Raw genomic sequence first — 27,986 nt, forward strand, 5'->3', positions numbered from 1 at the left:
ATGAGACAGGAAAACTTGGCGATTCTAAAGGGCCCACAAGGAAGCAGGGTTCTGTGTCTGCAGTGTCTGGGCCCTGTGCCCTGGAGGGCGGTACCTCTGGGTCCCCCGGGGACAGGATGGAGGCTGGGCTGGTGGGGTGTGTCAATCTCCTCAGCCTTCATTTTGGCCCTAGAGGAAAGGCCATGTTTGCAGGAGAGAAGACAGGCCTGAGGGGTTAGTCTTGCTCCGGGTGGAGGTAAAGCTTGTGGGTTCCTGCTTGTGGGCAGAGTGCACCCAGTTCCCCAGGCCCCCTGGGGCTCAGCTGAGGGCTTCGTTGGGTGCTGGGGGACTTGGTTTCCTCTCTTTCCTTCCCATCATCTCCTGCCCCTCACCTCCTGGGCAAGGATATTCAGGGCCTTTCCTTGCTAAGCCTGTCCAGCCACACCTAGCCAGGTAGGCCTGGCATGATGCTCTTGCCTTTCCTGGGACTTCGCTCCTCTGTTCCCTGCACCCTGGCCTCAGCCTGACCAGAATGGCTGGGGAGGGGGGGGTGTCCCCTCAGCCCCCACTCAGACCCACTGTCTCTGTCCCTGCCTTCCCAGCGGATGGGCTGGCCCTGGCCCAGGAATGCACTTTGTTTCTGGGTTGAGCAATGTCACTGTGGCAGGGGGGACAGTGGGAACAGAAGAAGGCGCCCATAGGCTTCCCACCCCACGTGGCAGCTACGGGGACAGGCCTAGTGGAGAGCCTGCCCAGGCTGACCAGGGGCTCAGGATGGGGCCTGGCGGGCTGTGTGGCTGCGTGGGCAGTTTCTTTACTGTACCAGGAGGCGTAGAGAGGCCTGGGGCTGGCAGCGCTCAGCTGGAAAGGAAGCCAGAGAGCATAGGGGGGCTGTGGGTGCTGTGGAGGTGGGAGTCCAGCCTGACTCCTGCTAAACCTGGTCGAGAAGGGTCCCCCTCCTCCAGCTGCCTCCCTGTTGAATACCCTGAGGTCTGGGCAGGGGAAGGTCTAAGCTAGTGTCCCCAGGAGGGGAGGCACAGCCAGCACAGAGGAGCACAGAGGAGCAGACACCCAGCCAGGGAAGCGCAGAGATGCAGATGGGAGGGCAGCCTCATTCTCAGGAGGCCCATGGTGGTGTTTCTGGGACAGCAAGACCCAGGGGTGGATGGTCTGGTGGGCACTGGGTGCCAAGGGCTGGAGGCAGGCCCCGTTTGCTTTCCTCACACAGCTGTCTTGTAGTCCTGGGTGTCTGATGCAGATTGGAGAGCTGAGCCCCCTCCTGGTCACCCTTGTTTCCTAGTAGGCTACGGCCAAACGGGGACTTGAACCCAGGCCCTGAGTGCCATTGCCTTGGGTCCACTCTACCCTCTGACTCTGCCCCCCTCCAGCCTCACCCTTTTGCCCCAGAAATCCTCAGTATCCTCCAGCTCTCGGGATGCCAAAGCAAGCTGTTGCTGAGTGGAACCACACCAAGGAGGTGGGAGTCGGGGCACCACTGTGGCTCCTTGCCCCTCTGAGCCTGAGCCCTGCTGTCCCGGCTTTGCTGGGGACTGGAGAGCAGCCTGTACCCCTGCACCCTGGCTCCCTTGGGGACAGGAGATGCCAAGTCCTCAAGCACATGGGTTGGGAGAGCCCTGGGCTACCCTCAAGGCTTGTAGGGGGCAGGCTGTGGGAATGAGGGAGTTAACAGCAGTGGCTTGCTCCTCTCTGGAAAGAAAACTCCCCATAAACGCCCTGCTCCCTGGCCTCCTGCCAGGGCCAAGAACAGGGGCTAGAAACTGGAAGTTCAGGCGTGTGGCCAGCTCTGCCTCTCTAGCGAGCGCTTGAGTAGGGCAGCAGCCCCGCTGCTGCCAGCTGTCCGTCCATACACCCACCTGTCCTCCAGGGTGCCTCTCTTTGTAAACCTGTCTGTCCACCTGTCTGTAATCCTGTCTCTGTCCAACTGTCTCTCTGACCATCCTTCCCTTACTATCCTATATCCAGCTGTCTAGACTATCAATCCGTTTGTCTATCTCTGGCCCCCACCTCTTTGTTCATCTGTCCAATCACCTGTGCATCCATCTGCCCATCTTCTTGTGGATTCATCCACCCATCTGTGTGTCCATCTGCCCTCTGTCTCCACCTGGGGCCTCAGAGTCATGGCCCAAGGCCACAAGGCCACGGTCAGCATGGTCCTGCTGGGGTTGGGGCTGGCCCTGGCCATCATTGTGTCCGCTGTGGTCCTCTCTCGCCGCCATGCCCGCTGTGGGCCCCAGGCCTTTGCCCATGCCGCGGTTGCCGCTGACTCCAAGGTCTGCTCGGACATTGGGCGGTGAGTAAGAGGTGGGTGGTTGCTGGGTGGCTCTGGGTGGCCAGCCCTGCCGGAGACTTTGTGACCTGTGATGATAGTGTGGAGAAGGTGCATGTGTGTGTGTGCGTGCACACTCGTAGTGGGGGCCATGTGGGTTTGGATTCCAGCAAGGAAGCAGGCCCAGGACCCTGGCACAGAGCAGGAGGCAGCTGTGTGTATGGGGCACAAGGGGGTCAGGGGATATTGCAGAGGTGGTGCATGAGTCTATCCCTAGCTCCAGGGCTCTGGAGGCCCGGAGAGGGCATGGCCACGGTGTGACTGGTCTGGGCCAGGCTGGCCCTGATGATAGGTGCTGGCCCTTCGGAGAAGCCACGACCGTTCTCCAAGGCTGGGTTTTTTTTCCCCAGAAGCATGGACGAGTCCTGGCCTGCCAGGGTGCACTCAGTGCTGCCCAGAGCCAGTCTCTCACCCTGGCCCAGGACCAGGGAAACCTGCCCTTGCTTAGCACCATGTCCCCCACTGCCTCCCCTTCTGAGGTTGCCTGGGGCCCGACCAGTGACTGACATTCATTCGGGGCAGGGGCAGGGTGGGTGGTAGAAAGGGGTCCCGCTGATGTTTTCCAACTCCTTTCCAGGAAGCCCAGCCAGTGGGAGGCTTCCGCTGCCCACCGGGGCAGAACATAGCAGGACGCCCCTCCTGGCCCTTGGCCCCCAGCCCAGGCCAGCAAGGAGCCTGAGCCACCATCCCCCTCCCTGCTGGCTGGGTCTGCTTCCCAGAATAACCGCCTCATAGATCATTGTCAGGATCAGAAGTGCTTTGTAAACCGAGGGGACAGTCCCAGAGCAAGGGAGAGTGTGGCCAAGTCCTGGCTCAGGGCACCTCTGGGCAGGTGGCGTTCTGTGCCACCTTTGTTCTGGCTTCACCGTCCCTACATGCTTTATCCTTCTGTTTCATTCATTCACCTTTTCACTCCTTCCTTCCTTTCTCTGTCTGTCGTCCATCTGTCTCTCCTGACCTGGTCCTCTTTCCCCTCCCTTGGGGCTCCTTCTAGGAGGACAGCGACAAGTGGAGGACAGGCTACCTGGTCTCCCCAGGGGAGCCTCCCCTCCCCGCGTGCTCTGGAGAGCATACAGGGGTGCTGAGTGCCCCCACTCCCCACCCCCCAACCTATAGTTGTAAAGATGCAAACAGTGCCAGGGGCTTCAGGCCCCAGAGACCACTGCCAGGGACACAGATGCCAGCAGTGAGAGCCGCTGCCTCATTTCTCTGTGGGGGTTTTGGGGTCACTGTATCTCCCCGAGACTTTGGGGGGCTCTCTGTGGCACAGTCTGCTGTGCACGTGACAGTTGGGGTTGGGGTCTCTGTTCTGAGTCCGTGATGCTCCCTGCAACTCTCCTTGGTACGAAGAGCCGGATGTGGTTTCTCCCCCCAGCCCTCCCGCCCCCTGCATTTTGTGTGTTTGTCAAAGAACAGCACTCTCCACTTCCTTTTCTTGTTTTAAGAAGCCAGGAGTGGGAGGGAGCCTGGAGCTGTCCCCCCAAAGCTGTGGATCACGGATCCAGAGACCCTGGCTGGGCTGGGGGGCCTCCTGGCTAAAATCCACCCCCTTGAGGACTCCTGGCCATGCCACTGCAGGGGTCTGAAGGGCACTGCCTGTCTGAAGCCTGCTGTCCCTCCTCAGTGCTGTCCCCAGCTCCCCTCCCACCATCTCCTTTCACCATCGGGGCCTCCCAGACCCAATCTCCTATTCTACCAGCACCAGGTTTGCCCCTTTGGGCTGGGCCTTCTACAGCCAGAGCCCCTGGGGGCGGGTTCTTAAGGTTGGCATGAGTGAGGACCCAGCACCATGAGTAGTGGATAAATAGACACACAGTGACAGTGAGGTCCTATCCCCTCTGCCCCTCTAGTCTGTCTTTTTTCAGCGTTATGTCCCAGCATGTAAGGCTTATGTGCAAACTGGGCGTTCCAAGGCTCCGAGTAAGTGCTTGTCTTCTAGGGAGACTGCGTGAGCTTCAGGGTAATGGTAGCTTTTAGGTTTGTGACATGTGTCTGCTGTGGCCACTCAGGAATACCTGTCCTCGGGATCCCTGGGTGGCGCAGTGGTTTAGCGCCTGCCTTTGGCCCAGGGCGCGATCCTGGAGACCCGGGATCGAATCCCACGTCGGGCTCCCGGTGCATGGAGCCTGCTTCTCCCTCTGCCTATGTCTCTGCCTCTCTCTCTCTCTCTCTGTGTGACTATCATAAATAAATAAAAATTAAAAAAAAAAGAAAAAAGAAATACCTGTCCTCCCACAAGATCCTCAGTGGGAAGATTCATTGTTTTTCCCAGAATCCAATGGGATTCATTGCTGCACTTGAGTTCTAAGGAAACTAGGCCTGAACAGAAGGGAGCTGCCTGGTGTCACAGAGTGAGCAAGCCCAGCTGGGACTGTCATTCTCTTGCTGCCTCTGTAGGGATGGAAACTGTCCTGAGCTCCTAGAGCAGCGGGGTCTTCCCAGAGCCCTCCATCGCCTGTCCTGGGTCCCAAAGCCTCCCCAGCCCCTAGCAGACCTGTAAAGGTCAGAGCTTTACTCATGAAGGGAGAAGCTGGAAAAGAGGATAGTGGGGGCAATGCCTGGGTGGCTCAGTCCATCAAATGTCTGCCTTCTGCTTTCAGCTCAGGTCATGATCTCAAGTTCCTGGGCCTGCCTCTTCCTTTCCCTCTGCTGCTCCCCCTGCTTGTGGTCTCTCTCTCTCTCTCTTTCTTTCTCTCAAATATATAATTTTTTTAAAAAATTAAAAATTTGGAAAAAAAAAGAAGAAGGTTGTAGTATCCAGAGTGTTCACCTTCTAGGGCATTGGAGTCTGGGCTGGCACTGGGCTGCAGAGGTGAGCATGGGGATGGGCCCCTGAGAGCTGGGTCTTATCAGCTGCTCCAGCCCCATCCAGAGGTCTGTGGGTCACACTCTCAGCTCAGAGGAGAGCAGGGGCTCCGGCACATTGTTGTAACCTTCCAGCCTCAGTTTCCCCACCTGTGAAATGGGACTCCTGCCAGCACTTCCTTCATGGAGGGGGAGCATGAAGCTTGCCTGGCCCATAGGAGGTGCTCCCTTGATGGCAGCAGTCTGACCACTGACTGTTATAGTGCCTTGTACTGGATGTGGTTGGCATCTCAGGACCTGGAGTTAGGGCTAGGGTCAGAGCAGGGGACCCTACTGTGGGGAAGGCTCATAGGGTTTAGGGTGTGAGCCTTCCTCCTGTCCCCGTTCCTGTGACCCTAGTGGCTCTCTGGACTCCTGGCCAGATCACCAGGAAATTACTGCATTTCCTCCCCTCTGGGGCCATGCTAGTGGAAACAGCCTGCGTGCCTGGCACCGTGCATCCACTTGCGGGAGTGTGCAAACCTGGGTGGGTGACAGCAGCGATGGTGACAGCAGCCTCTCAGCTGCTTGGGGACAGACGTGTTAGAGATGCCTGATTGTTCTACACTGTAGCTCTCTGCTGGTCAGAACTGTTTCCACTCACAGCTAAAAACACCAAGGCTCAGGGTGCCTTGCTGTTTCAGTCAGTAGAGCAAGTGGCTCTTGATCTTGGGGTCATGAGTTCAAATCCCACATTGGGTGTAGAGTTTACTTAAAAAAAAAAAAAAGACCCAGGCTTAGGAAGGTTGAATCGTGTGCCCCGTATCATGCAGCTGGGGAGTAAGAACTCTAGCCCAGGTGGCCCTCACCTGGGCCACATGCCTGTGAGCATGTGTATACAGATGGGTGAGGTGCGTGCATGCTTTTCTACCTGCAGGAGGCTTCATCAAATAGGAATGCAGCACCTACTGTCTGCCAGCCATTGTCCTGGGGGCACAGTGGTAACCAGATGGTCAAAGTCTTTGCCTTTGTGGTGGCTGAGACAGACAATCAACAAATCCATGCCTAGTGCTGAGGGGCTGTGATTACTGGCCATCTGAATATCCTCTTTTATGAAATCTCTGTTAAAATCTTTTGCCCCACTGGGTGTTATGCTATACGTTGGCAAATTGAATTCCAATAAAAAAAATGTTTTTTTAAATCTTTGCCCATTTTCCTATCAGGTTTTACATCAAATACATTTTCTGCATTATCAAGAAAATCAAATGATTTTTTTCTATCTTTTATTTATTCTTTTAAAGATTTTATTTATTTATTCATGAGAGAGAGAGGCAGAGACACAGGCAGAGGGAGAAGCAGGCTCCATGCAGGGAGCCCGACGTGGGACTTGATCCCGGGACTCCAGGATCAGGCCTTGGGCTAAACACGGCGCTAAACTGCTGAGCCACCCAGGCTGCCTGATTTTTCTATCTTTTAAAATAAATTAAACCACCCTTGTATCTCTGAAAGAACCACACTTGTTCTAATTTTAATATCGTTTTTTATTTGGTTTGCTAACTTTTTTTTTTTTAAGAAGGCTGCACACCCACTATGGGGTTTGAACTCATGACCCTGAGATTAATAAGAGTCGCATGCTCTACTGACTGAGCCAGCCAAGGTACCCCTGATGTGCTAACATTTTGTTTAGGAATTTTGTCTTTATGTTCATGAGCGATTCTGGTCTGTACTTTTTCTTTTCTTATAATATCTTTGTCAGGTTTTAAAAAAATATTTTATTTATTTATTCATGAGAGACCACAGAGAGAGGCAGAGACACAGGCAGAGGGAGAAGCAGACTTCATACAGGGAGCCTGATGCAGGACTTGATCCTAGGACCCCAGGATCATGACCCAAGCTGAAGGTAGATGCTCCATGGCTGAGCCACCCAGGTGTCCCCAGGTTTTGGTATCAAGGTTTAGTGGCCTCATAAAAAGAACTGGGAAGTGTTCTCTCTTTTTCTACATTCTGGGAGACAAGGTTTTATGTTGTTTTTTTGTGTTTAAGGTTAGTGTTATTTTCTCTTCAAATGCTTGGAAGAATTTACTGGTTAAGGCTTCTGAGCCAGAGTTATTTGTGTGTATGTGTGTGTGTGTGTGAAGGTTTTATATAGTGGATTCTATTTCTCTCTTTTTAAAAATATTTTATTTGTAAGTAATCTCTACACCCAACTTGAGTCTCAGACTTACAACCCTGAGATGAGACAGTTAGGTGCCCTAGAAATGGATTCTACTTCTTTAATAAGAAAGACTACCAAGTTTTTATTATTTCTTGTTCTTGTTCTTCTTTTTAAAACTTATTCATGACAGACACACAGAGAGAGGCAGAGACATAGGTAGAGGAAGAAGTAGGCTTCTTGCCAGGAGCCTGATGTGGGACTTGTTTCCAGGATCCCGGGATCACCAACCGAGCCAAAGGCAGACACTCAACCACTGAGCCACCCAGGTGTCCCTTATTTCTCCTTGTGCCCATTTTAGTTCATTCTTTCCAAGGGATTCATACTGTCACCTTTATAGGCAGACTATTGGTTCATACAATTTTCTTAATACTTTTTTAATGTCTATAAGGTCTGTAATGAGTCCTCTTTCATTTCTGGTATTAGTAATTAGTGTTTTCTCTCTTTGTTCTTGAGAAGTCTTTTTTTTTTTTTAAGATTTTATTTATTTATTCATGAGAGACACAGAGAGAGAGAGAGGCAGAGACACAGGCAGAGGGAGAAGCAGGCTCCATGCAAGGAGCCCGACGTGGGACTCGATCCTGGGTCCCCAGGATCATGCCCTGGGCTGAAGGCGGCGCTAAACTGCTGAGCCACCCAGGCTGCCCAATAAATAATTTAAAGCTATAATTTTCCCTCAAAGTTTGGCTGAGCTGCATTTCACAAGTTTTTTGTTGTTGTTTTGGCTACTTCCCCCTAAATGCTTGTATTTTTTTAAAAAAATTATTTATTTATTTTAGAGAGAGAGAGAGAGAGCATGAGCTGGTGGTGCAGAAGGAGAGGGAGAGGGAATCTCAAGCAGGATCTGCACTGAGCACAGAGTCCGATGTGGGGCTCTATCCCACAACCCTAGATTATGACCTGAGCCAAAATTAACAGTTGGATGCCTGATTGTGCCAGCCAGGTGCTCCTATTTTTATTTTAAAAAAGTTTTATTTTTTATTTTTTTAAGATCTTACTTATTTGACAGAGAGAGAGCATGCAAAAGTAGGTGGAGTGGTAGGCAGAGGGAGAAGAAGAAGCAGGCTCCCTGCTGAGCAAAAAGCCCATTGTAGGGCTGGATCCCAGAGCCCTCGGATCACGACCTGAGCTGAAGGCAGATGCTTAACCGACGGAGCCACCAGGTGCCTCTGAAAAAGTTTTACACCCACAGAAAAAATGGAAAGAATCCCCATTTATCCTTCACTTCCGTTCACCAAGTGTTACTATATCACCTCATTTTCTTTCTCTCTCTTTATATATTATCTATCTGTATTTTTTAAAAGCTGCATTAATCGGGGCACCTGGGTGGCAATGGTTGAGCATCTGCCTTTGGCTCAAGTTGTGATCCCAGGGTCCTGGAATCAAGTCCCACGACAGGCTCCCTGCAGGGAGCCTGCTTCTCCCTCTGCCTATGTCTCTGCCTCTGTCTCTTATGAGTAAATAAATAAAATCTTTAAAAAAAAGTTTGATTAATCATGGCACCTTATCCCTAAATACTTAAGTATATATCTACTAAGAAGATATATACTTAAGAATATATACTTATATACTAAGAATAAGATCATTCTCCTATATAACATTGATACCATTATCACACTCAAGAAATTTGACCTTGATATAATAATAGTATTTGATACCTTATCCAATTCAAATTTTCCCCACTGATCCAATAATTCTGTCATCTATTATCTATCTCTCTATCATCTATCTATATCCTCTATTTATCTCTTTAGATCCAGTATCCAATCAGTGATCGTCATGTTTTTTTAGTCTTCTTTAATATAGAACTATCTCTTGCTTCTTTTTTTTTAATTTTTAAAAAGATTGTATTTATTCATTCATGAGAGAAACAGAGAGAGAGAGAGAGAGGCAGAGACATAGGCAGAGGGAGAAGCAGGCTCCATGCAGGGAGCCTGATGTGGGACTCGATCCTGGAACCCCAGGATCACGACCTGAGCCAAAGGCAGATGCCCAACTGCTGAGCCACCCAGGCGTCCCTATCTCTTGCTTCTTAAAAAAAAAAAAAACAAAATTGATCTTCTATGACATTAATTTTTTAAAAGATTTATTTATTTGTTTATTTATTTATTTAAAGAGCTTGTGAGTAGGGGGAGGGGGCAGAGGGAAAGGAGAAAGAGAATCTCAAGGAAACTCCCCACCAAGTATAGAGCCGGAGGCGGGGCTCAATCCCAGGACCCAGAGATCATGACCTGAGCTGAAATCAAGAGTGGGCTGCCTAACCAACTGAGCCACCCAGGTGCCCCTGCGACATTAACATTTTTAGAGCCAGTCCATCCAGTTGAATCACAGCCTTGCTTCACAATCTTGATTTGTCTGATTCCTTCTTCTTTATTAGACTCTGGTTAAACACGAAGGCTCTCCCATCATTGGTGAGACTAATTAAGTTGGCTTACTTCATAAAAGGTGATATCTTCCATATGTCTGCATTGTAAGGAATACCATTTTCCTTATTAAATTAGTAACATACGGTTTGATACTTTGAGTCAAGGTGAATATCCTTTTTTCAAACACCTGATCCATGTTTTAGCATCTATTTTGGTCCTTGTCTGAATAAATAAATTTGTGTTTGCAAAAAGACGATTTCTAAACCTGTCATCTCTTCAACATTCACGAGCTTGCATTCTTCGGTAAAAAATATCCCCTTCTCCCCAACCTAGATGTTCTCGAGTATCACTATCAACTCAAGGACTGTTTTGATTCAATATATTATAAGCCATCACTATTACATTTTTTTTAAAAGATTTTATTCATCCATTCATGAGAGACACACACACACAGAGAGAGAGACAGAGAGACAGAGACAGAGACAGAGAGAGACAGAGAGGCAGAGGGAGAGGCAGTCTCCATGCAGTGTGTTGTGCTCCACTGAGCAGGGAGCCCAGCACAGGGCTCAATGCCAGGACCCTGGGATCATGCAGGGAGTCTGACATGGGACTCGAAGCCTGGTCTCCAGGATCAGACCCTGGGCTGAAGCAGCACTAAGCCGCTGAGCCACCTGGGCTGCCCTGTTATGCTTTTCGATGCCCAAATTGTCACAGATTTTACCAATGGGAGCTCCTCAAGGCCAGCAACTATGTTCTTTCACATGAATCCATTAGTCTTGGAAAATTTTCTTGACTTCTAGCCCAAGAAGTATACTTGTATATTGTATATATACACAAGTATACTTGTATATTCCCTCAGCCAGATCTGAAATCAGGAATCAGGAGCGTATGGTATTTCAGAAATCAAGATCTGAGTGCTAGGGGTGTTCATTGATACAGGGAAGCCATTCCTTCTACATTGTGTCCCTGCGTAGAACCAGGAGCAATGTACAAATATCATGAGTCTGTACTGAGACCTCCAGTTGAGATCCACAGTCATAGGCTCCTTCCCATCTTCCTCTATCTGGTCCTGTGTGTCTCTTCTGCCATGGTAAGAGAAGTTCTCATCAACGTTAATATATTTACTTACTTGCTCTCTCCCCAAATAATCACAAAATAGTTTCAAAATTACTTCAACAGAACTACTATAAACAACAAATCTACTAAGTAAAATTTGAGATGTCTTTGCAGGTTGTTTTGTTATTGTTGTTGTTGTTTTTGTTTTGTTGTCCTTTGGATATATCCCACAAAAGATGTATGGTAAAATTAAAATATTTTTCCTGTGTATTTATCAGTTCAATATACCATTAGCTTAATTTTTTTCCAGTTTGTGTTCAATTCTAGGGTTTCCTTTTTAATTTTATTTTTGAATATAAGTCAAAACTGTGTAAAAGACTATATATATCCTTAAAGATCTCATTCACATCATCTTCATCCTGTTCGTTTTTTTAAAGATTTTATTTATTTATTTATTTATTTATTTATTTATTTATTTATTTATTATTGAGAGAGAGAGAGAGAGAGAGAGAGAGAGAGAGATTGAGTACGCCCATAAGCAGGGGGAGCAGCAGAGGGAGAGGGAGAAGCAGGCTCTCCACTGAGCAGGGAGCCCAACACAGGGCTCAATGCCAGGACCCTGGGATCATGACTCGAGCCCAAGGCAGACGCCCAAATGACTGAGCCACCCAGGGCCCCCATCTTGTTTCTAGTCAGTCTTTTAGAGGGAATTATTTTCATTTGTCTTTTATTTTTCTTGTGTTTTTTAATTTATATGTCTCTTCTCATTTTTTCTTTCTTTTTTTTGCTATGATTTTTAAAATTTCTATTTGCAAAAACAAGAAATATATCACTTATTTTCTCTTTTTGGCATAGCTTTTGATATCAAGAAAGGTTTGTGGGATCCCTGGGTGGTACAGCGGTTTGGCGCCTGCCTTTGGCCCAGGGCGTGATCCTGGAGACCCGGGATCGAATCCCATGTCGGGCTCCCGGAGCATGGAGCCTGCTTCTCCCTCTGCCTATGTCTCTGCCTCTCTCTCTCTCTCTGTCTCTCTCTGTGTGACTATCATAAATAAATAAAAATTAAAAAAAGAAAGGTTTGTGTTTTTGTTCTAATAGTTATACTTCTGTTGATATCTTTATTGTATCATATATTATATGTAATTACAATATTAGATATATAAATATGGTACTTTAGTTCTTCTTTTGAGGGAAATTCTTTACTCCTCTGATGGTTAAACTAGGCTATAGTGCCCAGTCTTTTGGTCAAATACTAGTCTAGATGTTGCTCTGAGGGTCTTTTGTAGATGTAATTAACATTTCATTCAGTTGACTTTAAGTAAAACAGATTATCTTAAAACATGGGTGGGCCACATCCAATCAGTTAAAGACCTGAAATGCAAAACCAGATTTCCCAGAGAAGAAGGAATTCAGCCTTGAATCTGTAACATAAAAATCCTGTCTGAATTTCCATCCTCCTGGCCTGCCCTACAGATTTTGAACTTGCCAGTCTCTGCAATAATATGAACCAATTCCTCAGAATAAAAATCTCTCTCCTCCGTCTATCCCAGTAGATTGAGGACTTCTCTACTATAAGTGATACTGAAACTACCTAGAAACCTCTTCTTTCCTCTGTTCTCTTTCCCAAGATAGGATCTGAAGGGATATGGGATATCTTTTTACTCTCAGTTAATACCTATTGGTCAAATCAATAACCTTATTCTATTTCTTATATAGCCTCTCCATTCTCACTCCCATCCTCCTTTTTTTAATCCACACAACAGGTCTCACCACCCATAATAGCTTTCGGTGTTTCTACTATTTTTTTCATTTAATTTTCTTCTACCAAATGAGTTTTCTGTCCACACAATCTTTAAAAGAAAAATTTTCACTGGTTCACTTAACACATCCAAACATCCAGTTTTGTGTGCCGTAACACAGGTACGTTTACTTTTATCAGTACTGGGGGGGGGGGGGCTGTAAACCAGAGTATTTTCTCTTTTTAGCCTGTCATTTGGCCCATAAGTAAAAGACAACAGTCATGTCCTCAAAACAATATCTCTACTCCATTTTTGTGTTTGTACTGTACCTACATTTTCAGAACAATAGACATTACATTGATGTATTGTTTCCATTATAACCATCACTTTTAGTCTTAAATCTATAGGTAAATATGTATTTAATTCCTACTCTCACTCATGTTATTTTAGTTGTCTGAAGTTTTATTTTTTAAATTTCTGTTCTTTTCTTTTTTTCCTTAAAGATTTTATTTATTTTTTCATGAGAGATACAAAGAGAGAGACAGAGAGAGGCAGAGACACAGGTAGAGGGAGAAGCAGCCTCCATGCAGGGAGCCCCATGTGGGACTTGATCCCGGGTCTCCAGGATCACGCCCCAGACAGAAAGCAGCGCCAAACCACTGAGCCACCCAGGCTGCCCTGAAGTTTGTTTATATTAGATTCCTCAGGAAGTTTTCACAGAGTAAATATTCACTGAGTTCTTGAGTGTTTATAAAAGTCCGTGGCCTTTGTAGGTGACTGTCAGTTTATCTGGATATAAAATCATTGGTTCAAAAAAAAAATAAGTAAATAAAATCATTGGTTCACATTTTCTGTCCTTGAATGTGTTGATTATAACACTTCATTGGTGTTGAAAAGTCTGATGACAATATTATTTTCTAAAAAAGCTAATCTTTATATCTAGATGCCCAAATAATTATTGTTATTAAAGTTCAATAGTTTATTAGAATATACCTCAATATTGACTATTCCAAATTGATTTTTCCCATGCAGTGGAATGACTTTTTTCAATACAGAATAAGTTTTATGTTTTTTTTCTTTTTAAATCAGGAGAGTTATCTTGAATTATAGTGTTTATTTTATTCTGTCCCATAGATTTGGTTTTCCACTCCGGGACTCCTACTAAGTGTATGTTTGATCTTCTTGCCTATCTTTTGTATTTTAAAATCTCCTTTTCATTTCTTTTTGATTAAAAAAATTCCCTCTTTTCATCTTCTCTCTCTCTCTCTTTTTTTTTTAGGGAACCTCTGTAAGGATTTGCTCTATTTATCTTTGTTTAGCCTTCATTTCTGAGAGTTTTTTCTTTTGTTTTATTCTTTCCTGAGTTCTCTAGTTTTGAATTTTTTTCTATAGTTTTGTTTTCTAAAGTCATCTTTTCCAATCTCTTCATTAACAGTTTTTCTAATTTTGATGTATACTGCCCCTTCATTGCTTCTATAATTCTTTTAATTTATTTTGACACATTTTGGGATCCCTGGGTGGCGCAGCGGTTTGGCGCCTGCCTTTGGCCCAGGGCGCGATCCTGGAGACCCGGGATCGAATCCCACATTGGGCTCCCGGTGCATGGAGCCTGCTTATCCCTCTGCCTGTGTCTCTGTGCCTCTCTCTCTCTCTGTGACTATCATAAATAAATAAAAATTTAAAAAAAATTTTATTTTGACACATTTTGAAATATTAAGTTGACGTTAACATTTGCTTTATTTTTTTTAAAGATTTTACTTATTTATTCATGACAGACACAGAGAGAGAGAGAGAGAGAGAGAGAGGCAGAAACATGGGCAGAGGGAGAAGCAGGCTCCATGCGGGGAGCCTGAGGTGGGACTCAATCCCGAGTCTCCAGGATCAGGCCCTGGACTGAAGGTGATGTTAAACTACTGAGCCACCCGGGCTGCGCTAACATTTGCTTTATAGGCTTATCTTTCTGGTTGCCTGGGGGTTGTTATTCTGCTCCTTATTATCTTTTTCCCTTATAACAAGTCTGTTTGGGGTGTGACTTCAACATGTTTTATTGTTCACATTCAAGCAAGATGAATTTTTCTTTACTTTTATGCTGGAAGGTGGGTCAAAATAGTTTTTATCACTTCATGGCTCTTGAATTCCTTTTGCTGTTTTCACAAAATGAAAAAATATATATGGTCTCCTACTTTCTTTTTTTTAGATTTTATTTTTATTTAAAAAAAAGATTTTATTTTTATTTACTTGAAAGAGAGAGAGAGTGTGTGTGCATGTGCACCTGAGTAGGAGGAGGGGCAGAGGGGGAGGAGAGAGAGAAACCTAAGCAGATTCCCCTGCTGAGTGCAGAGCTCAGTACAGGACACAATCCCATGACTCTGAGATCATGACCTGAGCTGAAACCAAGAGTTGGGTATGCAACTGACAGAGCCACCCAGGCGCCCCGTCTCCTACTTTCTGATAATTGTTTTCTCTTTCTTTTCCCTCTGTGGTGCCAGTCTTGTTTAGTTTGCTTCTACTACAGCAGCTTCTCCTCAGGCAGACCCTCTGCCTTGGAGGAGAGTGTTCATTTATTCATTTTGAGAGTCCTCAAAACCCATAACTCTTTGGCACCATGCCTTCCCTTGGCTACCTTTCACTCACGCATAAGCTGGAGCTTGCCAAACCAAATCTGTAATACTCATCTGAGTGAAAGTTCTCAGACTGATTGGCCCCCCCGACTTCCCTATGAGACACTGTGGTGATGTGGGAATTCTGCAGACCCATTTCCTCCCTTCCCATTTCTCTTACACCATTGCTGATAACCCCACACACTCAGATGGGTGGTATTTTCATCATACTCGTTTCAGAACACTTCCTAATCTCCATTGTAATGTCTTCTTTGTCCCATGGGCTAATTATCAGTGTTTTTCTTGATTTCCAAATACATGGGGATTTTCTAAGTCATTTATATGATTTCAGTTCTTTGAAACTTGTTGAGACTTGCTTAAAAGTCCATAAAATGATCTGTTTATATAAATATTCTATGCATGACTGTTGAGTACTGCATTCTGTAACATCAGTTCAGTCATCTTATGATAGTGGTGTCATTCGAATCTTCTATAGCCTCACTGATTTTTTTCTTACTTATTCTGTAAGATTCTGAGTGAGGTATGTTAAAATCTTTCCTGTGTATATTTGTCTCTTCCTTCTTTTCGTTATGCCAAGTTTTACTTTGTGTGTTTTTAAACTGTTAAGTGTACCTGTATCCAGATTTTTCTATTCTGGATAAAATTTTCTATTCTATTTTTTTCTTTTTTTTCTTTCTATTTTTTCTTGTTGAATTGAGCCTTTTATAATATTAATGTGTCCCTATTATCTCTAATAAAATCTACTTGGTCTAAAATTAATGTAATTATACATATTGTATTATACATATATGTATTAATACAGAATTAATTATACATATGTAATTATACATAGTGGTCACATGATATGTATATATATAGTTTTATTGTCATATATATACTATGTCATATATATACTATATAAAACCATATATATAGTTTTATTGTCATTTTATACCTATCTCTTACTATATTTTTTGTATGTTCTATACTTTCCCCCATACTTAAATTTTGATATATTTTTAAAAGATTTTATTTATCCATTCATGAGAGACAGAGAGAGAGAGAGAGAGAGAGGCACAGGCAGAGGGAGAAGCAGGCTCCATACAGGGAACCTGACATGGGACTTGATCCCGTGTCTCCTGGATCCCACCCTGGGCTGAAGGTGACACTAAACCGCTGAGCCACCGGAATTGCCCAAATTTTGATATTTTATATTGAATTAATCTTTATTTATTTATTTTTTAAAATCCAATCTTTTTTTTTTTTAATTTAATTTATTTATGATAATCACACAGAGAGAGAGAGAGAGGCAGAGACATAGGCAGAGGGAGAAGCTGGCTCCATGCACCGGGAGCCCGACGTGGGATTCGATCCCGGGTCTCCAGGATCGTGCCCTGGGCCAAATGCAGGAGCTAAACCGCTGCGCCACCCAGGGTTCCCTGAATTAATCTTTAAAAAAATTTTTTTTGTGTCCAAGGTGCTGGACTGGCTCAGTCCAATAAGCATTTGCCTTGGGCTCAGGTCATGATCCCAGCGTCCTGGGATTGAGTCACTTCGCATATGCATCATGCATCATCTCTGACCAGGCAGCTTGCTTCTCCCTCTCCCTCTGTCCCCACCCCCCCCACTTGTGCTCTCTTGTTCTCTCTCTCACTCAACAAATTAATAAAAGTCTAAAAAAAAACCCAAAAAACTGGTGTCCAATCTGTTGTTAATTTACTGTTAGCACTGAGCTCCTAATTCCATGTTTTATAGTTGCCATTTCTCTGGGGAAATCCTTAATCTTGTCTTTTATATCCTTAAATGTAGTTATTTAGAGTCTGCGGCCTGACAGTTTCATAATCTGGAGATCGATGGGTCTCTTTCTTCATTGTTTGTGCTTTCTCTTGGGCTTTGTTTATGCTGTATTACTGCCTTGTTGCTTGGTTATTTTAAAGTTAGCATTTGAAGAATGTATTGAAATGGTTAAAAATAATTGTTAGAAAAAATCTGAGGCTCAGGATGCCAACATTCAGGAATCGCCTTAATTCAATTTGATTGACAGTGATGATTTGAAGCTGGGCCACTGGGCTTGTCAGGGCTGGTCTGTTTCGCGTTTCACTCTGAGAGTGAGGACCCATCTCCAAGTGTGGTTTACCAGCAAGTCACATGGGGATGTCAAAAGTACTGCATGGCTTCTTGACCACTTCTTCCAGGACTGGCAAACATCTTGAACGGGTAGAGCAGCTCCAAATGTCAGGCTCCTCTGTCTTGAGGCCTGCATTTTTTTCTCTGCCTGTGATGCCTTTAAGCAGATATTTTATCTTTTCTGGCTTTTTTAGTGGTCTGGGAAATTTTTTTTTTTTTTTGAGGTTAGTAATTTTTTTTTAAATTTTTTATTGGTGTTCAATTTACTAACATACAGAATAACCCCCAGTGCCCGTCACCCATTCACTCCCACCCCCCGCCCTCCTCCCCTTCTACCACCCCTAGTTCGTTTCGGTCTGGGAAATTTGATCTGAATTATTTCATTTCCTATTACAGGGATGTCTGATTTACATTTTGACATAATTTTGTTAAAACAGAAGGGGGAAGGCAGATGCAGGGCACCGAGTAGGAGACCGTTGCAATAACACAGGTGAGAGATGCTGGTGGCTTGGATCTGGGCACAACATAGTGAAGGTAGGAAGGGAGCCGTTTTGGGGGGCAGAGGTGTGAAGGAAGTGCAGGTTAGGTCATGTTAAGAGTAAAATGCCTTGGGATGCCTGGGTGGCTCAGTGGTTGAGCATCTGTCTTCATCTCAGGGCATTATCTGGAGATCCTGGGATCGAGTCCCACACTGGGCTCCTTGTAGGGAGCCTGCTTCTCCCTCTGCCTATGTCTCTGCCTCTCTGTGTCTCTCATGAATAAATAAATAAATAAAATCTTAAAAAAAAAAAAAGAGAGTAAAATGCCTCAAATAAAAACTTAAGAAACAAACCAATAAAGTAAAACAACAACAAAAGTGAAATGCCTCTTAGATATCCAGAGGAGGTATCTTGTGGATGGCTGGGGATACGTCTGGAGTTTAGGGGACAGTATGAGCTGGAGATAAAACTTGCGGTTATCATTGTGGAGGTTGCATTTAAACTCTGAGCCTAGGTCAGGTCATCTGAGAGAAGATATAGGTGCACAAGGAACAGCAGACTGAGCCCGAGGCCCCCAATAGCATGAGGTCAGGGAGGTGCCGGGAAACCAGAGCGTGGTGGTGGCGGCTGCGGCGGTGGTGGGAACTTGTCTTCTGGAAGCCGAATGCAGAAAGCACTTCCAGATGCAGGGAAAATGGGCCAGTCAAAATGAGGTTTTTGTGATGGGAATTTAAAAAAAAAAAATCATTTTCCAGTTTGTCTTGTTTTTGCTTAGGGTGTTTTAATCTTATGAAGCATCTGTGTTTTTCTACGCCTGGCTGTGACCATCTTATTGTGTCATACTGCTGTCCTCTGCCCCTTCTCCTGTTCCAACATTATGTGTGTCCATGTTGTAGCCATGTGTGCCTATGGGTGAGCCCAGAGCAAGGACATGTGGCTCGGAGGAGAGTGTGAGCCCAGGGTGGAGTGCTCAGGCTGAGGGTGCCCAAGCTGAGGGAGGGTGCTGAGGTCAGAGGTCCCATGGGGTGGAGGAGGGGAACCAGACCCACCCCCTCCTTGGGCCTTAGTTTCCCCGTCTGTAACTGGTATAAATACTTGCTTCCTTGGAGGGCTTGGGAGGACTCCTGAGTGCAGAAAGAGGGAGCACCCAGTGAACTGTGCAGGGCGGTGCCCTAGGAACAGGGTCATTTCCTCAACACAGGCCAGTCTGACTAGCACCTTGGAACTAAAAGGCCCACCCTGGGATCCCTGGGTGGCGCAGCGGTTTGGCGCCTGTCTTTGGCCCAGGGCGCGATCCTGGAGACCCGGGACCGAATCCCACGTCGGGCTCCCGGTGCATGGAGCCTGCTTCTCCCTCTGCCTGTGTCTCTGCCTCTCTCTCTCTGTGTGACTATCATAAATAAATAAATAAAATAAATTAAAAGGCCCACCCCTCGGTGCCCACGGGGCCCTAGGTAGGGCTGGGGAGCCCCTTAGCCCAAGCCTGTGGTAGCAGGACAAGATCTTAAGGTCACCTGAAAAAGTCCAGTCTTAAAAGGACTAGGGCCCACATGTCCCCCATGAAATGGGGTGTGGGGGCTACCTAGGCTGGGCTCCTGGACTGCTGGGAGGACCTGGGGGTCTAGAAGGGCCTGGGGAATAACAGCCTCAAAAGCACGGTGCAAACTGAGAAGTACCTTATATAAGGCAAGCGGCGGTGTAAATGGTGTGACAATTTGCAATCTGTAGAGGGCCATGGACCTGTGAGCAGCTGGACTTGAGGGGGTAGCCCAGTGTGGTGTCAGCCCAGATGGTCACCCACCTGTCACCATTCCCTAGTAAATGCTAGGCGAGCAAACCCATGTTGGGAGGCTGTGGCCGGGGAGCCAGGCCTCTCATTCTGTGCTGTGTCTCCTAGAGCCATCCTCCAGAAGCATGGCTCACCCGTGGATGCCACCATCGCGGCTCTGGTCTGCACCGGAGTCGTCCACCCTCAGAGCATGGGCCTGGGCGGAGGGGTCATCTTCACCATCTACAATGCAACCACGGGTAAGTCCAGATAGGGGACCCCATGGGGAGGATGGGATTAAACTGACACGAGATAAATTAACAGGACAAAATCAAATTTTGTCCCTTACATCTGGGGACATGGAAATCCCAAAGACAGGCAGGCAAAATGAGCTAAGGGGAAGGGAGTAGGGGTCTGGAACTTCGAAGGGAAAGAATGCAACTCACAGGAAAAGAAAGAAGAGCAAATGTTTGCTAAACAAATATGCGTGAGGGGCTAGAGAGTGGGGGGCTGGGGGGTGGGGGGAGCACTGGGAAACAATGGGACACAGAGGACTTTGACCAAGCTCTTGTCTGTCTGCCCTACTTAGTTCATATCCTGCTCTAGTTATCTATGGCGATAGCTCTCTTCCTGGAGCAGGTCCTCTAAGTTCTCTCAGGCAGTAGTAGGGGTGAGGTAAAAAGCTCTTCCGGATTCTGCTGGGTTTTAATTGCTTTTAACTCAAAAATAATCTTCATGCCGAAGTGGCCCATCTTTGGGTGGCCTGCTGTTGGCCCCTACAGCGCAGAGGCCAGCTCAAGTACAGAGAGAGGCCTAGAGCAGGGCCAGGGCCACATGAGGGGCGCTATGGTGGCGGGAGGCCTGGCAGCCACAGGAGTGCCCCTGAGCACTCACATGCCCTGCCCCAACTCCAGGGAAGGTGGAAGTCATCAATGCCAGGGAGACAGTGCCCACCAACTACAGCCCAGATCTGCTGGACCAGTGTGAGCAGGCCCAGCCACTGGGCACAGGTGAGGCCCTTGGAGGAGCCACCATCGCCCACCCCACCAGGCCACTGCGGCTGACCAGAGCACTCCCCTGAGGAGGCTCTGTGGACAGGCTGAGACACCCTGGTGCCAGGGGACGGCAGCTAGCAAATGGGGAGCCCCCATGGAGGAGGTCCTGACCCGCTGGAGTTGGGGGAGTCTTCCTTGGAACAGGGCTTTCTCAGTAGGGAGTGGTGATCCAAGCAGAGGGACCAGCCTGGCCAAGAGCTGGAAGGTCAGTGGAGATGGGGTACGGGGTGGGGTGGGGGATCCCGGGGCCAGTTTGTGTTGGGCCCTGAGGGAAGGCAATGGGGAGCCATGGGGGAGGTTGAGCAGGGAGGGACATGGTCAGATGTGGCCTCCAGAGGGCTCATTCTGGCTACCATGCCAGGGGGGCCGAGCTGGTGGGGCAAGCGTGGGGGTGGTGGAGAAGCCCTGGGGCAGGCCACGGGCCGGGGCAGGGGCGTGATGCCACTGCGCCTTGCAGGGGCCCAGTGGATCGGAGTGCCCGGCGAGCTCCGGGGCTACGCAGAGGCCCACCGCCGCCACGGCCGCCTGCCCTGGGCACAGCTGTTCCGGCCCACCATCGCCCTGCTCCGAGGGGACTACCGCATGCCCTCCGTCCTCAGTCAGTTCCTGCAGAATGACTTCCTCAGGTCTTCCTTATCCAAGACGTCCCTGAGGTGAGCACTTCCCCAGGGGGCCCCTGGGCTCCCGCCCGGCTCCTGGCTTCGAGCTGTGGCTCCCACCCAGTTCCACCTCAGCCCCTCCTTGAGCTGGAGGGTTGACCCTGTGGGGGTGTCGGGGGCCGAAGGCCAGGAAGGCCAGTACTTTGTCACAGTTCATAGACCTTTGAGCTAGGGGACAGAACCTAATCAGAGCGGCTCAGGCCAGAAGGGGCTTAAACCCAAAGGATGGGCTCCAGGATGTGGATGTGGCCTCTGCCGCCACCCTCTGGCCCTGCCCTTCTCACTCCCTCTGGGCTGGCAGGAGGGCTTGGGCCACCCTCCCTTCACCTCCTGCCAGCCCACTGGCCGTGTCTTCCCGGAGGGGTCCCAGGCCCGAGTAAGGAGTGTGCTCTCCCTGGGCCCAGGTGATGAGAGAGGTAAGAGTCTTCAGACCCACCCAATCCTAGAGGAACCATCTCTCCTGATGTCTACACCAGCCCCTCAGCACCCCAGACCAGGACGGCCTCCCCGTAGGGTCCCCAGGAACCTACAAGAGCCCCTGCAGGAGTGTGGCTACCTTCCGGGGCCTGGCCCCACCCTGAGGCTGCCCCCAACTCCCCAGGCAGCTCTTTTTCAACGGCACAGAACCCCTGAGGGCTCAGGACCCATTCCCCTGGCCCGCACTGGCCGCCACCCTGGAAACCGTGGCCACAGAGGGTGCAGAGGCCTTCTACACGGGGACGCTGGGCCAGACGCTGCTGGAGGACATTGCCAACCAAGGTCAGCTGCGCTGAGGTCCCGGAGCCCCCAGCCCTGCCCGAGAAAGAGGTGGGCTCTGGGTGCTAGCAGCGAGGGCAGGCCCTCCCGGAGCCCTGCGGGAATGTCAACTGCTCCCAGGACTTGGGGGGCATCCAGGCCCGCCCCCTGCTGGCCTCAAGGACCCCACGGTCAGGGGTCAGGGCCCATGAAGAGCAGAGCCCCAGTAAATGAGGGAGTTAGTGGCGGCCACGGTGGGCCGAGCGGGCTCCTGGGCCTGGAGCTGGCCACCCTCACGACCTCAGAGGCCAGCTTCCCCGCTCACGTCCCATCCTCTTCCCACCAACTGCCTGCCTCTGGCCACCCATCCCTCACAGACCCTCCATCACCCCTAGGGCTCTAGGGGTGGAGAGCCCCACCAGGCCACCTGGGGTCGGGGGCGGTCCCTCGGCCTCAGTGTTCCCATCCCTACACGGGGTCTCCTCTGGCTCTCCTCAGGCAGCCGGCTGACCCCGCAGGACCTGGCGTCGTTCCGGCCCGAGGTGGTGGAGGCCCTGGCGATGCCCCTGGGGAGCTACACCCTGTACTCGCCGCCGCCGCCTGCAGGGGGCGCGATTCTCAGCTTCGTCCTCAATGTGCTCAGAGGTCAGGCTCCCAGCCCCCCCACCCAGAGTCGGGCCCACGGGAACTCCAGAGCCCAGCTGTGGCTCTGGGCAGCCTTCCTTTTCTGGCTCGCCTGCCCACCCCCCCCCGACTCCAAAGATGGGGCTGCGGACCCGGGTCAAGACCCTGCGTTGTGGAGCTGGCCTCTGGCGCAGGCCAAGCCATCCTCCCTGCAGCGGGCTGCGCAGGGGGTGAGCGCGGCCAGTGCGCAGCCAGGTGCCTGGCCTGCAGGTTGGCCTGGGGGGGCCAGGGAGAGGCCGACGGGCAGTTCCCTGTCACCACTGCAGCAAGTCAACACAAGCTTGTGGCTGAGAGCAACAGAAACCTATTTTCTCCTAGTTCTGGAGGCCAGAAGTTCAAAATCCAGGTGTCTGCTGACCCATGCTTCCTCCGGGGACTCTGGAGGACAATGTGTTCTTTGTCTCATCCAGCTCTTGGTGGCGGCCAGCACCCCAGGCTGGCTGCATCATCCCCGTCTCTGCCTCCTGCTCACACGGCCTCCTCCTCTTCTCTGTGTGTCCATTTTATAAGACTACATTTAATTGTGTGATTACGTTTAGAGCCCATCCGGATAATCCAGGATAATCTGCTCTTCTCAAGATCCTTAACTTAATCACACATTTTGCCATATAAGGTAAAATTCACTCTTTTGCCATATAAGGTCGTGGTCGCAGGTTCTGGGGATTAGGACATGGACAAATCTTTTTTGAGGGGGGCCAACATTTCTACCCACTACACCAGGTGACCCCCACCTGTGCCCACCCCCTCCTCAGGGTTCAACTTCTCCTCGGAGTCGGTGGCCAGGCCCGAGGGGAGTGTGAACTTGTACCATCACCTTGTGGAGACGCTCAAGTTTGCTGGGGGACAGAGGTGGCGGCTGTGGGACCCCCGCAGCCACCTGGAGATCCAGGTGAGGTGGCCTGTGGCCAGTGGCCAGCCCCCTTCCGGGCCCCAGGGCTCAACATGAAGGGAAGGCCAGTGGCGAGTACTAGAGGGACAGTGTTGGCACCATATCTCAGAGGAGTGGGAGGATGGGCAGGGTCTGGGGGTGGCCGAGCTTGAGGCCAGACTGGAGAGGGCCTCCCAAGGTGACCCTCTTCTCTGTGGGTGCCGCGTCACCTGCCCGGCCACTCTAGAACGCTTCCCAGGACCTGCTGGGAGAGGCTTTGGCCCAGCATATCCGCCAGCAGATCGACACTCGGGGTGACCACCAGCTCAGCCACTACGGCCTGGATGGGCCCTCGGGCCACAGGATGGGCACGTCGCATGTGTCTGTGCTAGGGGAGGATGGCAGTGCTGTGGCAGCCACCAGCACCATCAACACACCGTACGTGCCTGCCTGTCCCCAGGCCCCATTCCTTTGCTCCCTCAGCTTGTTTTACAAAACACCCGGTCTCTCCTTGCTTGTTTCCATGGGGCAGTACCTTGCTTTTTCCCTGGCCTTCCTGCCTGTCAGAAGGACCATCCACTCTGTCATCTCTGGCTAGAAGGCCTCCGATGGATGGCCCTGAGCCAGGATCTGCTTGGGGATGAGCTTTATCCAGAAGGACACCCTGATGGGAGGCACAGGTGGATCCTTGGGGGCATGCCAGGGAGAAAATAGTGACTCCAGCACGCTAGCAGGCTGCCACTAAAATGAGGGGCTCCTGGAAAGTGGTGCTCAGGCACCTGTGAGGGGTAGGAGACTGGAGCCTGCAGCCTGAGCCCAGACTCCCCTCTGTCTGCAGCTTTGGAGCAATGCTGTACTCACCACGCACAGGCATCCTCCTCAACAACGAGCTTCTGGACCTATGCTGGAGGCGCCCCCTGGGCTCGAAAGTCACCCCCCAACCTGGTGAGCCTGAGGACTCCACTGGTGAGAAGAAGGAAAGTGGACAGGCCAGGCGCTACAAAGCAGCCCTTGGGCCAGCCCCAGTTTGCACAGCAGTGGATGGAGACTCAGATGGAGGGGTGGTCTAGAGGGCACTGGGTGGAAGTGAGGCTGCAGGTGACACCCATCCGGCCTCTAGTTCCAGGTGAGCGGCCTCCATCATCCATGGTCCCCTCCATCTTCATCAACACAGCCGAGGGGTCAAAGCTGGTGATAGGTGGGGCCGGTGGGGAGCTCATCATCTCTGCTGTGGCACAGGTGAGTCATGGAGCTCCTGGCTGGAACATCCCCTCTTCCAGGGGCAGGGAGGTGTTCGTGTAGGGACACTGGTGTCCCCTCCCTCCCCTCCTGTGTTTTCCTTTTCTCCCCTAGGCTATTATAAAGAAGTTGTGGCTTGGCTTTGACCTGAGGACTGCCATTGCAGCCCCTATCCTACATGTCAACAGCAATGGCCAAGTGGAATATGAACCCAACTTCAGCCAGGTAAGACCACTGTCCCTGCCTCCACTAGGACAGATGCCTTGGTGCATGCTGCTCAGAGCCCCCCATGGGGTCTCAGCTCTCCAGTATCTTAGGCTGGGCACACTTCCCCTTCTGGGGCTGTCAGGAGTTGAGAAGCTCAGCGGGGGAGGCACCAGGCCAATCCTGTGGCCTCCAAGGCAGGAAACAGGGTGTTATCCATGCTTCTCCCAGGCCAAAGACCTCTGCACCTTGGTCTCTGCTCTGTCCTATTCTCTCTAGAAGCTAGTTTTCCTTCCTGTGGCCTCTCAGACTCTCCCACATGGTGATCTTTTTCCTTGTGTAATTTGTAACCTTTATGTGTCAGTTTATTTGTAAGAGTATTCTGTGACAGTCTGCATAGCAATTTCCTTCTACGCATGGGTGTTGCATCAGTGCTGGTTCTTAGGAACGTTTCCTGGTTTCCACACACACACAAGCAGGTCCCCAGAGCTAAACTCTCTTGTCTGACTCCCTGCCCCCATGCCCCTGTCCCAACAGACAGTCACCTCCCTCAGAGCTTCTCTGGGCTGGCAGATACCCTTTGCTGAGGTCTAATTAAAAAGCCTGGCAGGGGGACGCCTGGGTGGCTCAGCGGTTGAGTGTCTGCCTTTGGCTCAGGGCGTGATCCCAGGGTCCTGGGATCGAGTCCCGCATTGGGCTCCCCGCAGGGAGCCTGCTTCTCCCTCTGCCTGTGTCTCTGCCTCTCTCCGTGTATCTTTTATGAATAAATAAATAAAATCTTTAAAAAAAGTAAAAATAAAAGCCTGGCGGCGTACCGAGGCCCTGAGCCTCATGCCTGGCATCGATTCAGCCAGCTGGGGTCTAAGGTCCTTAAAGTTGCCTTTCCTGTGGTGAGGCGCTCTTGTTGTCAAGGCTGCCTCCCCTGGCCCTTAGAGCACCACAGTGTGAGGAACCTTTACTCCAGAGGAGTGTGTGTGTAGCCCCTGTGAACCATAGTCTTGGGGGCTGGAGATGAAGGACTCTCAGAGTCCCTGCTATAGGATCCTCCCCATGGCAGAAGGATGGAGAGTATTCCCTCAGGGCTCATCTTGGATCCTTCTTGAACCTTGACTGAGGTTTTTACTTTGTGGACAATTCTCTGAGGACTCGGAGAAGCCAACGACCAACTGTAAGGCCAAGATCCTCAACTGACTTGGAGTGTTAGTGTTGGCCGTACATCCAGGGCCTTCTATGACTAGCGTCTGGGTGGAGGCCTTAACTGTCCAAAGGCCTTCATAGGCAAGCCCAGGGACTAAGGCCAGAAGGGTCCTCCTTTCTCAGGGCCTTGGAATTTGGCCACTAGATACTAAGGCACAGAGTCTTCTATGACCACAGGTCCTGTTGTGGTCTCAGCCATGGGGACCTTGGCCTTCAAATCTAAGGACCCTGGACAATTAGTGCATCAGAGAACATAACCCAAGGGTGCTCTGGAGATCTCACCCTACTTATGTGACATCAGGTACGAGGCCCTGGTCCTATGGATTGCAGAGCATCAGGGTCTTTGTACATAGAAATCACTGGCACCTAGGGCCCTTGTGGGCTGAGATCCTTGGCCTGGGGCTGGTCCAAAATGTTAAGTGAAAATGTGAGGCCCGAGTAGCACAGGCCTCTACACTTCAGAATCCGTGTAAAGCTTATAGACTGGCAAATATGTGAGCACCCTAACACTCTAAGAACCCTGTGGGTTCTTAGAAACCCACACCTAGGTCCCTGATGTCTTCAAATTCCACAGACTCGCTCTCTGAGACTGGAGCCACATGCACTGAGTGCCTCACCCTCCAGGAGCACTGGTGCCTTTAACCTGGGCGTCAATGTCCTTGAACTCATAGGCAGAGAAAAATGGGATCTGAAGCTTTGGATCCTCCTTTCAGCTGCTTCCTCAACCAATGGGGCCCTAAGCTTTTAGGGCCTCAAACCCTAAGAAGTTTACCATTTTCTTGGCAGCCAGGGTCTCTAGTCTTCTCTGGTCAGTGTTGAGATGGAAGGTCTTATGTAGCCCAGCCCAGGTACCAGGACCTTCTTCCTCCCTGTCCCAGGGTCCCTGGGCACTGAGACCCTGAGGCAGGGAGCCAGATGTTGAGTTGGGCAGTTCCTATGTATGGAGGAGCTGAGACTTACTCCAAAAGCCCCAGGTTCTACCTTCTAGAAGGCTTTGCTTTCAAAGTCCTCAAAATTAGAGGTCTGTAGGCCTAAGTTCCCATCAGCCATTTCTCTGCCAAAGCCCCTAGAGTCCTCAGATGTTGTGCTCAGGCCCTGGTGTCCTTGGATCCAGGCCAGAAATGATCTTGCATTTCGAGCTCCTTCTGGCCTGACTGGTGTCCTCCCCGTTGTGCTCCCTGGAAGAGCCTGGCTCTTCCACTGGAACTTTCTGTGGGAGACCACAGACTCCATGCCCTATAGACAGGCCTGCCTCCAGTGCTCTCCCACTGTCACTGCCACTGACGCCCAGTCCTGCTGGCTCCATTGGGGCTCAGGTCTCTGCCTGTGGCCTTGCCCCCTAGACAGGTGGAGCTAAGCTGTCCTCACCTGTGCACTGGCCTTCTTTTCCTTCCAGGAGGTGCAGAAGGGGCTCCAGGACAGGGGCCACAACCAGACCAAGAGGCTCTTCTTCCTGAACGTGGTCCAGGCCGTGTCCCAGGACGGGGCCTGTGTGTATGCTGCAGCGGACCCGAGAAAAGGTGGGGAGGCCTCAGGCTACTGAGCAGACTGCTCCTGAGAGCTGCAGTCTGGCCCCCCATCAGCCTGTGCCCAGGCTGGCCTTGGCCACAGGACCAAGCACTCGAGCAGGATCTGGACCCTTCGGCAGAGGGTTGGCCTGAGGCTGCAAGAGGTGTGGACAGCCTGAAAGTCGGATGACTGTGAGGGATGAGCCGTCTCCCAGAGCCCCTTGCAGCCCTTCCCTGGCCCCCCAAGCCTTCACTAAGCCTCTCACCCAGGACTGTGGCCCACCTTCCCCCCAGGCCACACTCCCCATCTGTATACCCTCTACTCCAAGATTAAAGAGCAGGGTGGACCTCAGCCTGATTTGGGGTCTAGGTGTGGGAGG

The 27,986-nt window shown here is 49.9% G+C and overlaps 1 protein-coding gene across 2 annotated transcripts; it reads left to right on the plus strand.

The window, feature by feature from the left end:
- The first annotated feature begins 37 nt into the window (after window positions 1-37).
- On the plus strand, window positions 38-27,958 carry GGT5 (gamma-glutamyltransferase 5). 2 transcript variants are annotated; one of them, XM_072803439.1, is made up of 12 exons: window positions 38-235; window positions 19,587-19,717; window positions 20,372-20,467; window positions 20,970-21,165; window positions 21,773-21,930; window positions 22,405-22,551; window positions 23,343-23,479; window positions 23,706-23,896; window positions 24,297-24,403; window positions 24,579-24,697; window positions 24,812-24,922; window positions 27,495-27,958. In XM_072803439.1, the coding sequence occupies exons 2-12, from the start codon at window positions 19,669-19,671 to the stop codon at window positions 27,639-27,641; spliced, it is 1,458 nt and encodes a 485-aa protein (XP_072659540.1). In that variant the 5' UTR covers window positions 38-235; window positions 19,587-19,668; the 3' UTR covers window positions 27,642-27,958. The 2 variants fall into 2 exon arrangements, with proteins under 2 accessions (XP_072659540.1, XP_072659539.1); XM_072803438.1 differs by lacking the exon at window positions 38-235 and adding an exon at window positions 242-2,290.
- The last annotated feature ends 28 nt before the right edge of the window (window positions 27,959-27,986 follow it).

This window comes from Canis lupus, chromosome 27, assembly GCF_048164855.1.
Source record: "Canis lupus baileyi chromosome 27, mCanLup2.hap1, whole genome shotgun sequence".
NCBI lineage: Eukaryota > Metazoa > Chordata > Mammalia > Carnivora > Canidae > Canis > Canis lupus.

Bases quoted from the DNA above. Each gene is read 5' to 3' on its own strand.
- GGT5 (XM_072803438.1), top strand. From the start codon at position 2,118: ATGGCCCAAGGCCACAAGGCCACGGTCAGCATGGTCCTGCTGGGGTTG. The intron at 2,291-19,586 runs GTGAGTAAGAGG...TGTGTCTCCTAG, and splicing joins GTCTGCTCGGACATTGGGCG to AGCCATCCTCCAGAAGCATG. The intron at 24,923-27,494 runs GTAAGACCACTG...TTTTCCTTCCAG, and splicing joins ATGAACCCAACTTCAGCCAG to GAGGTGCAGAAGGGGCTCCA.